The sequence below is a fragment of the Merops nubicus genome, unplaced genomic scaffold (assembly GCF_000691845.1).
Source record: "Merops nubicus isolate BGI_N331 unplaced genomic scaffold, ASM69184v1 scaffold10348, whole genome shotgun sequence".
Lineage (NCBI taxonomy): Eukaryota > Metazoa > Chordata > Aves > Coraciiformes > Meropidae > Merops > Merops nubicus.
This window is the reverse complement of record NW_008627775.1, coordinates 5,461-16,774: the sequence shown is the minus strand read 5'-3', so window position 1 is coordinate 16,774 and position 11,314 is coordinate 5,461. Positions and strand designations below refer to the sequence as shown.

At 38.4% G+C, this 11,314-nt stretch overlaps 1 protein-coding gene across 1 annotated transcript in view; it reads right to left on the bottom strand.

The window, feature by feature from the left end:
• The window catches only part of HIBCH (3-hydroxyisobutyryl-CoA hydrolase), a gene marked incomplete at its 5' end in the record, with an annotated part of 42,558 nt that overhangs the window by 26,602 nt on the left and 4,642 nt on the right, over positions 1-11,314 (bottom strand). Inside the window, one exon of the mRNA XM_008946451.1 lies at positions 11,165-11,217. Coding sequence (XP_008944699.1) covers positions 11,165-11,217 — 53 coding nt within the window. The remainder of the gene's footprint in view (positions 1-11,164; positions 11,218-11,314) is intronic.

Sequence of the window (11,314 nt, the reverse complement as noted above, 5' to 3'; positions counted from 1 at the left end):
CTGCTGTAACAGTTCCCATCCAGTGATTACACTGCATGAGAATACAGTTCCTGGCAGGGCTGGAACCACAAAAGAAATGTGACAATCCACAACCAAACAGCAGGTAACATAAGAAAGAGTATGTATATCTGAACACAGATGTGTAAAAATAGCCAAGGTGCAGCAGAAACATTTTTAAAAGCATTAGTGGGCAAGGAAAGAGAGTGGAATTGACTCAGGAAGCACCAGAAGCTTATAGTTATGGTAGATCAAAAATCACTGATGTAAGAGCATTACCCCCTGCATCCAGACACAGCAAATCTTCAACTGAATCAAAATTAATCTTTGTTCATCATTATTGTTATGGACCACTCCAAAGAGTATAATCCATTTTTATCTGTAGATAGCAACAGACAAGATGACTTATTGGACCAGAGCAATGCAGCATAACAGATCAATCTGGACTGAGAGTATCACTTTCTTTGATGATGACATATAAATCAACTCTATACATAAAGTATTTTTAAAATATCACTGAAAAACAGTGGGGTTTGTAAACTTTTCAACCATGTAGTGTAGTATTTTAAAAAAATAAATGTTCATGTAATATTATTTAAATATAAAATATTAATTTCCACATACTGATTATGTATTAGAGATTCTCAATCCAAATTCCTCCAGACATAACAAAGCAGGACAAACTGACTGAAGATGGATTATCTGTAATAATATCTGATGTTTCAGTCTTGTTCTCCTGACTCCCAATTATTTAAACAAATTTAATCCTAAATTATTAATAGGTCAGGTTCTTCTTACAGTGGAACTTGAAAAACAAAAATACATAGGCCATTCTGTGCACCAGTGCTGCTACAATGACTGTTCTTTTACCGAGAGAATTTAAACTGAATTTTTAAAAGCCCTGTTTTAATTTTTCTGCTGACAGCCAGAACTTATTCATGATTTCAAACCATTTTTATTAGAGCAGTCATCTACAACAGGTATATTTTTTTCCCTTGTGTAATCTGCAGTGACTGCCCCCATCTTCTGGTGCTGAGCAACTTGCATCAATAGGGAGCTAAGCTTTTAGGTTTTATCTTAAAACTGGAGAAACACTTCTTGTTCTTGAAGAGAGGCACATGCAACAGACCTTTATTTAAGAGGCACAGTTATTTGGGATGACAGGAATGAACTGAGGGAATTTTGTAATGATGTTCTATTTCTCAGGAATAAGTGCTTAGAAAGTATGACAGCCTAACTCAAGGAGAAAACGTGTTCAAATTCTTCTGGAAATGAGAAAAACTAGCAGAAATATAAAGGATGGAGAAGCAGGCAAAGACAATTCTCTTCAGAACTTTTTTACCCCTTGATTCTATATTAAAGGGAGAGGGAAATAATGAAATAACTCTCAATATGAGACTAGGCACCTACATGAAGGCCTAAAATTATAGAGAAAAATAGTGGAACTTTTAGCAAGAAAGAGTCACACTAAATGAAAAGAAAAAATCTATGCAGAAGCCTGGAAAAATCTCTGCAATGACAATCAACAGTGCAGGGTTAAGAAAGCTTTCCATGGAGCCACAAATAAAACCTCATTTGAACATTCATAGGTTTCAGGAAAAAAAAAAACCAACAACAACAACTAGAAAGTACAGCTTAAAACTTCAGCTTTAGTGTCAGAGTAGAGAAGTGATGTTTGTTCTATGATGTTCAAATCCTTGAACATTCAGTGGGTTTTTCTTCTGGTATTATGGTCTGATTAGCTACAAAATGGAGTGCACAATTTGTCCTTAGGATCAGATGCAAGAGCTTAGCAAGGCAGACCAACGTGCCAGATGGTAAACACACTATAATATCAGCAAAGAGTGAATCCTTAGAATTGCCTCAGCATTGTTTTCAACATCCTATATTACAAAAGCTAAGTGGTACACAAGTCAATCTCACAAAGATTTGTTTCAAAGTACAACAAACACCTCCTTGCAAAATCTGTATTCTGCTTTACAGTAAAAGATTCCTTCAACTTTGAAGCACTGGCAACAGAACAGGCCACAAGCTTCTGGAAACACATCCATGTGTTTCCAGAGGGAGGGGGAGAGAGAACTGAAAGCAGCTTATCTAGGTTTACTATGACTATTATTTTTATTTCAGGACAGATTTTAGAGCCCACAGTAAAACAAAACCAAAGATGTTCAAGTTTCAGAGCATGATGACTGACAAGAGGCATAACATATTTATAAAAAGGAATGAAAAGAAGAACTGGGAGAAGTCCCATGAAGCACTGACATTTCTGAGTTCCAGCTTCCTAGCTGTACAAAAGGGGTTAGAGGGGTAATAATGTCCATTACAATACAGAAGTGCTGTGCTATAAAACATATTTTTTTGTGAACATATGCTGCAGTTAGTCACCCAAAGCACATGTCTATATGTATAGAAATGACTAGTAAGAATTTCTACAGTTTGCAATAAAATTTGCAGCACATTGAAAAAACCTGCTAGTAGCTGTTCGTTCTGTGAGCAATATCCACCTATCCACCTCTGCACTTCATGAATGCACATGCCCCTAATTAAGCATTGTATCACTTTACAGATTTGGTTAATTCTAATGCTTCCTAGTTTTTTAATGTTAGTCTCATACGCTGCTGTCTACACATCTAGAAAAGCTATATGTACAGAAGTTATATGAAAACATCCTAAAAGCAAATAAATTAAAAACAAAACCAAACAGACTGAAAGCCATGTTACAATTTGGAGGAAAATGGGGAGCTTCCCCTCACCTCCTGTTGTATTTTCTATGTCTGAGGACTATCAGAAGACACCTAACTTAAACAGTTAGGTAGCAGCTGCAATTATTGCAGCCTGTATTTGCCTGGCTTAGTTTTCTGCAGATTGTCTATTAACAGCTCATAGTTCAAGTGAGATCATGATGAATTAAAGCAGTTGGTTGCCTTTACACTTCCCACCTTCCTCTTTCAGCCCTCAGTCACTTCAGCTACACATAGTGAAACACAAATATTCAGTGGTTTACAAGATTCTAGCTTTGGTTTTAGATACAGGCTCAAAAGTTTATTTAAGTACTTTGTATGGAAAAGACCAGGCAAACATCAGGTGTTAATGTTCACAATGATTTTGTTTTGCTCATCTGCAAGAAAAGATAGGCAGGAAAGCCAGGCAGCTTGCTGAGAGGGAAAGACTCTGTCTGCATAGATGTCTGCATCACTGATGGCACAGAGAACCAGGGCAGACCCCACCACTGGGAACTGCTTTTGGTAGTGGGCAGACTGAGGCTGTGGACCACTGAACCTTTGAGACGTTCCCTGCCTTTCCTCCTCCCACCTGCTGCAGCAGTCCCACCAGTGGTAACTCAGAGGCTCACTCCTGAAGCCCGGGAATAAATAATTTCATGTGTGTTTTTCATCTGCAGCAGTAAGAGAGGTGTGGTCTCCCTTATGCTGCTTCAGTCCTGACTACAGAACATCAGGCAATCAAAAACCAAATAATTCCATTTTATAAATATGTAATGTAAATTCAACATTGATATTCACTTATTTTAAAATATATTTTGGAAGAAAAGGGAAAAAATGTTATTTGCAGACATATGCCAGAAATTTCCATGTATGTTGGCAGTGAAAGGAACAATGTAAAGAGTTACAGCCACACAGACTGGATAACAATGGGACAGGATAAGGACAGCTATTGCTCAACTCCAGCTCCTCTGTGTACTGGAACTGTACTGACTAAAATGCATGCCATACAAGCCACTTATGACATCACTATCAATTTACTTGATAGGAAATAGTAATGTAATAAGAACCATTGGCCAAATCCTATTAAAGTGGACATTTAGATGTTTGCAGCTGTAGTGGTAGAATGCACATGGTGCCTGTAGCAAGCCCCCAACAACACTGCTCAGGAAAACATCATATTAATTTAGCTGTTGGAAAGTGTTTGGTATAAATTACATTTCTAGTCTCAGTAAAGTCTCTTATTGTGCTATACATCTGAGCCCTCATTTTCTTTGATGAATGTGGTCCAGATCTGTCAGAACACTGACATATAAGCAATATGTTACACAAGGTAACATACAGGCATGCTAATAACCAGTATGTTAAGTAAGCAAAATACTGACTGGACATCTTCCCCTTAATAACATTTAGATTTCAGTAGTTTACAAAAATGACAGATGGAGCTGATACTTTGCATATAGAATTGGAAAAGGCTTTAGATGGTTTTTCTATTAAAATAAGCATTAGAAAAAATGTTACAGCTTAAATAATATACAAGCAGTGCAAAGTGTAAAAATATTCCTAAAAACTGACTTCACTTCTCCTTGTAAGAGATTCCTTTACTTTAGGAAGTGGCCTCCTTTTCACTTAATTCTTATTTCTGTGATTGAGTGATTTCTATTAGAAATATCAATTCCTGAAAAAAAGATGACTCTTTCATACAATACCTTTAGAACAAACTCCTCCACAGCTTTCAGCTATTTATTCCATGCAAGAATCCCAGACAGCTAAGAAATAGTTGAGTACATCTTTTTTCTTACAGGGCAACCATGGGAAGTAGGCAAATTCCTACTGTGACATGCCAACATGCATTTTTTGGCACCAAACATCCCTAAGCACACACAAGAACACAGGGGACTACTATTTTTTTAATAGAATCATAGAATTCTTTAGGTTGGAAGAGACCTTTAAGATCATCAAGTCCAACCATTAAGCCAACACTACTAAGTCCTCTGCTGAAACAGATCAGAATCTGTCAGGGTTGGAAGGGACCACAAGGATCACCCAGTTCCAACCCCTCTGCCATGAGCAGGGACACCTCCCACTAGATCAGGCTGCCCAGAGCCTCATCCAGCCTGGCCTTAAAGACCCCCAGGGAGGGGGCCTCAACCACCTCCCTGGGCAACCCATTCCAGGGTCTCACCACTCTCATGGGGAAGAACTTCTTCCTCACGTCCAGTCTGAATCTACTCACTGCCAGCTTTGCCCCATTCCCCCTAGTCCTGTTGATTATAGAACCCTTTCAGAATGTTGTGAGGTAAATTTTCACAAATATGCAAGGCTAAAATTGAAATAAAACATGGCAAACTCCCTTCAGAAAATTAATTAAAGTTGGCAAGTCTTAATTGATTAGAGTAGAGTAGAAACTTAAACCAGAGAAGTGTTCTACTTTTTCCTTAAGAGGGTTAAAGTGTTACCCTTCCCCAATCAGATTCTTCTTAAACCCTTACTGAGTCAAATAGACTTTACCTAATGCCACAGAGAATAATTACAGAGGAAGAGGCAAACTTCAACAAAGCAATTTCTGCCTTAAAGACCTACATATCAGGTCCTGAAATCTGATTTACAAGGGAAGTCAGATTCCTCTAACAAAGTCAGCCTCAGCAATCTTTTGCTGAAAATGAACTGGCACTAACACAAAAAAAGAAGTACAGCTAAACATAGGTAGTCAGCTCACTCTCCTACTACAACTTGAAAAGATGGAGGAATTCTGAATCTGCAGTCCAGAAGGGAAGCATGGTTAGATGCACAATAGAAGAAATATTTCCAAACCATAAAGTAGGTTCAGGAATTTGGCTGCATCTGTTTCTCTGGAACCCCTGCACAAACCCTTGATGAAAAATGATATTGGCATTCAGCAAGCAACATTCTGAAAAAGCCTCATGTTTTGAACTGCAGTATTTCTGGTGCTTCCCCATACGCAGCAGTTTCCTCTCATAAACAAACAAAGTAAACACAGCCCAGGTGATACTCCTAGGAAATGGAGGGCACAAGCATCTGAAAGTATTTTACAATCTGCGAGCAGTTTGCAGTCAAACTGAGCCTGCACCCTTGCTGAGGTCCTACAGAAGCTAACCATTAATGAAGTTTCATTTGCTATTTTCATTGTCTGCTTGGATGATGAAATAGCAAGGACTTCTAAAATTTACAGATTGCTTTTTGGGAAGGCAGACACTTTGAAGGGCAAGATCAGAATTCAAAACTATCTTGATTTGGAGATCAGAGAAATGTAACTAACTGAAGAGAACTACACTTAAGAAAGCAAGATCAAATGCAGAGGTTACAAGTGTTTTCAAGAGAACAAATGCCTACGCATTTTTCAGAGCATTAGAGCAACCATGACCTTAATGCATTTAATAATGCAATGCTGTTGCAAAAAGAACTGCTGAAGGTATCAGGCTCCAGCTGAGTCCCTACCAACAAACAGGCACCAGAGAGCTGAAGCCCACATCCAGTACACCTGGTTGGCCTAATCAGCTTGACTGGTGGAGCTGAAAAGGCAATGCCAGCTGACAGGGCACTCAGGTTTCTGGAAGGAAGCAGCAGCTACTGGGTTTTTTTCTTTGTAGTCTTTGAGGAAGAGGGTATCTCCATAAGTCTGACTCCTTGGCAAACGAGTTCTGTTCAAGGAAGAAGATTTAAAAGTTGGTAAAAGGTAAGCAATAAAGAAATGTACTATGGTGGCAGTTCCTGTTGGCCTCCTAGCATGTGATGTTTTGAGAAGCTGCTATTTACATGGGCTACTTGTTTGCAGAATATCTCTGTAATATATGGAGGATAATTATTCTGCTCTACTTGGTGCTTGATGAATCCTCCAGCTGAAGTATTCTCTGGTAATGAACTTTAAAGTACACAAACTGGAGAGATTCCAGAGGATTGCAAGAAGACCAAGAGAGTTAATCAATAGTAAAGGCTGAATAGCTATCCTTATCCCCATTAAAGAGAGATGGCTAGGAGCAGGGAATGCAGGTATCTCACACTGCTCTTAGAGAGCTGTGACTAAGACAGGAATGTATTCATTGCACAGACTGAAGACTTACATTAGACACTAGGAAATCCTGACTTGAAAGAATAAGCACTTGGGTGGGAGATCTAAAAAAAAAAAACTGCATTTCTGCTGTTGGTGAGTTCTGAATGCATTAGGTGAAAATCTGCCATATTAGGTGAATCATCTATTTATCATTAATCTTACTTCAAATGCACAAGAATAATCCTGAGGCTTCTCTCAGCTCTGTACTCCTGTATAGTCTGAAGCTTAACATATTTGATGTTGATACCTGCCTAACACAGTCTTTAACAGCCCTTAAAAATCTGCTCTATAATAATCACCTTAAAGATACTCTATGTAAATAACTTGGATGCAGATTCTCAGTTTAAGTAAAAGACCTTGTCTAAAAAACCTGCACTGCTAGGTGTGTTGACAAAACTGAAGGAAAACTGCTTATGAACCCAAAAGCTCCCTTAACAGGCTGTCTTCTCATACTCCCAGTCTGTAACCTGAGGTCCTCCTCTACTGAGGAGAGACTAAATAAAGCAGTCAGTACCATGGTCTGCTACTGCTCTCACAAACTGGGCTCCAGAGTCTGAGGGATGGAAATAAGGTTGGGTGACCTTTATTTCTTTAAAGAGAAATTTAATTTAATGGTGAGCTATTCTGAAGCTCCAAATTCCTATTACCCTTCCTAAATGTGAAATAAGATTCTCAGAATAACACAAAGCAAAGGGCTTTGCAAAGGGCTTAAGAGAGCTGGCAGCTCTACCCAACTGCCACTTCTGTACTGAAAAGGTGGCGTGTTGCCATGTAAGATAAAATCTGCTTGCCCCACAGGAAGATGTTTTGTCACCCTAAAACTCAAAAATATTAATGTTAAAGCAAGCATTGTAACATAGTGGTATAACCTTTGTAAGCATACTGTGTTAAGAGGTCAGTCTAAAGGATTAAATCTTTTGTATAACTATCCAAAGTCAAGAATTCCTATGTTTGAGCAACAGTCTTTACTCCTCAGTAAACCAAATTACTATTTATGACCTATTTTGGCCTTATTCATAATTAAACACATAGGCATTCAATAATATTAGGCAACGGGCCTGAAACTGCAGCAAACTGCTTTTCCCAAAGCACAAAATGAAACTGTGAAACTGATTGCCACAGGCCTTTCTGCAGACCAAGCCTACTTGATGTCAAAAAATGCCAGGTGAACTAGGTGAGTGGGATTTAAGGATGGTTATTCAGCACCGTGGTTCTGAATAAAGCCTGTCTCAGGATGTTTCCAAGTCATGCATGCTCTAGGATATGATACTGAGGAAGAGGGTACTTTGTACATGCTGTCACAGATTCCTCCCTAAATCAAAAGCATTGGCCTTTGCTCCTCAAAATTATGTACCTCTGCTTTGGTAATATGCCACCAAAGTTTTAAGCATGCTTTACATTGGGCCAGGTCTCTGGACTAACCCTCAGTCATTGGCTTCTAAAGTCTGTGCCCTGTATTTTTTTTTTTTTTCCCCCTCTCTCAAATATTCACCCTGAATTCTAAGCCAATCATCCAAAAGCCACCACTCAAAGCTGTCTAGTATACTCTATTAGGCTATGAAACAGGTTTAAAAATATATTTTTATTCATCCTTTTAGTATTCTGTGTCAGAGACTCTCTAACAAAATATTTTGTGCCAAAGTCCTATATAAAACTAGATTTTAGCTTATAAAGCACACTTCAATTCACCTCTAAAGAACTCAGGAAAAGATTGGGGCTTTTCTAGAATCAAGAATCCCAAACTTAGGACCTTATTTACAGACAGTAGTATTTAAGAAAAAAGTTCAAATAAATTTCTTGTCTACTGTTCAGGTATTTAATTTCAAGGAAATAAAATTCCATGGATTTTTATCACAGTAAAGGTGGTATTTATGACTTTTTTTTTTTTTAGTAAAAGCAGTCATTTTTCCTTCAGCAAACATACTACTTGAACTTTCTGCTCTGAATAAGTACAAAAAAAAAATTAGATCCATTTCTGTTGAATATCAATTTGATCAGCTCTGGGTGTATACACAGAAGGTGCAGCAGACAAGCTCCACAGCCCCATCTGTTGGCTAATTAGGTTCTCAAGAAAACCATCTACCAGCCTGTAGCAAACCATGCTCTAGTGAAGCCAGGTCATTTCTTCTGATAAAATTCCAAGTTTTACAATCACAAATCTATAAGATCTGTGCATCAGTAGCAACCTTTGCTACCTAAGCATGTAATAACTGAGGTTTCTAATACAGTTGCATGATTATTAAGTTATTTTAAATTTTATTTGAGCAAGTTTGAGATTGATTTGCTTGCATTTTCATTCACAGATAAATGGTCTATACTGAAATTGCAGTGTTTAAGAGGTGTCCCTTGATTAATAAGTCCAAGATAAAGACACCTGCTTCTAAAGCCAAGGGCCTGAATGTAAATATTTTTGAAGGCACTTACTGTAGTTTATAAGAGACAAATGTTTCTAGCTCCCACTGACTTATAGGGACTCGGACAGATCTTGACCATATGAAACAGATTAAATATGTTAAATCATCAGTAGATAGTTCCATGTACTGCCAAGGGAGGGGGGGGAGGGAGGGATAAGTCTGATTGAAAACATGCACTTTAGGTAGGAAGGACATGACCTCGGAGTAAACTGCAGTTTTATTAACAAGTGCAAATTAAATAGCACTCAAGATTTGAAAAAAAAAAAAGTTTAGAAGTAGTCTAGAACTTGACACATGCCTATTTGTTCCCCTAAGTTAGGCTGCATGCTTGGTCAGTCAAAATCTAGTCCCACACCCCCAGACAAAGACAACTGCTACTAGTATCATCCACCTGAGGATAAGCAAGTAAGCTGTCATCCAAACTCTAATGGCAAGTCAACTGTCAAGATCCCACTGAAATCTGGGTATCCAACTAAAGTTTGAGGCTAACTGCTGTCTTTTGAGATATATTTTAAAGAAACTGAAGTAGTAAAGAATCTTAGTAATGCAGGATCATCTGACTCCACTATGCTGTTTTAAGTCAAAAAAAAAAAAAGAACCCCAAACCTTTCCTTTCAAAGGACAAAATTCTACTCCTGTTTAGGCCACAATGATAATGTGCCATCTATAGGAACTCTAAAAAGACATTGGCTGCTTGGCAGTTTTTCTCCTCCACAGCTATCTATGCTACTATTCAAAACTCCATAAAAAAGATGGACTCCCAATGTCTTCTCTACAAATCTTCAGGTCTCTTCTGTTCAGTGAAAAACTTCTTGTGCAAGAAGAGCTACAAGGTTAGTGCCGTTTATGCTGGAAACAATTAGTGTATCCTAGATGAGGGGGAAAATGGCTATGGAGCTGAGATCTTTGGGGCTTGGCAGCAGGGAAGCAAAGAGGAAGAGAGCTCTTGCGTGTGTAGGTCGCAAGCTGAAAAAGCCACAACCAGAACAGATGAAATTAAATGTGTAAGGAAGGCTGGAAAGGGAAGTCATGACAGCTGACAGACCATGTAGTGTTCCACTTCTCGCATCCTGTCTTTGACAAACAATTTAAATAGCCTGTAGACCCACATCATACTGATGTGCAGGAAAGCAATATAAATCTAAGTGACAATATGGCAGATGGACTTCACTGTCAAAGTCATTATTCAAAATAACTTAAGGCTATTGAATTCTACTCCCTGTTATGGTGCAAATATATCCAGGAGATGTCAAACAGAATAGCCTTTTAGCATGGAGAAAGGGATAGTATTGCCCTTTTAACTCCCTGCTCATGGTGCTCAGAGCCAACAACTGCTGAAACCATTGTTAGAACAGAGTGTAACTAGCAATATCATGGAGTCTGTTCCATGTTGCTTTAGTAGCAAGGTGTGGCCTTGGGGGAGTGGTGAGGAATCAGGATCTTACAACTCACATTTTAGGAGTACTGCAGAGGTAAGAAAGTAGATCAGTTTCCAGATTGTTTGTTGGGAAAATACAGAATTTGTGAACATCTGTTCAAGTACAGCTTAGAATAATATTTTCCCAATTTTTCAGAGCAGTCCTTTAATTGTATATTTCCATAGTTCTATTTTTAATACACTTTGAGTGGAAAAGTCTTCTCAGCTCTCCTATGATCTACAAACTCCCACTTCAGGATTCTGAAACCTTTGTGAGGGGTGTTCCCTGCAGTGACAGGACTCTGCTCTTTTTCTCAGCACTACTGGCAGATTCTCAGAGAAAACAGCAGCACTAGCTACCAAAGAACAGCAGTAACACTAGAAGAGCAGTGATCTACCTTGACAGGGCAGAGACAAGGGTTACCATGCTTGCTCTTGATGTGTTTGAAATGCCATGGGTGTGCTTCATTCAACTCAAGTACAGAATATCCATGTTCCTTCACAACAAATTATATCACAGATCACACCAAGGTACTTAACTTACCCCTCCCATTGTAATGCCATCAATAAGTGCCACATAGGGCTTCTTGCAAGTGCCTGTAAGGAATATAAAAAAAAAAAAAATTTAAAAAATTGTATTTTTTTTTTTTTTCAGGAGAGTGGACCTGAGCCTGACAGTATATGTGATACATTT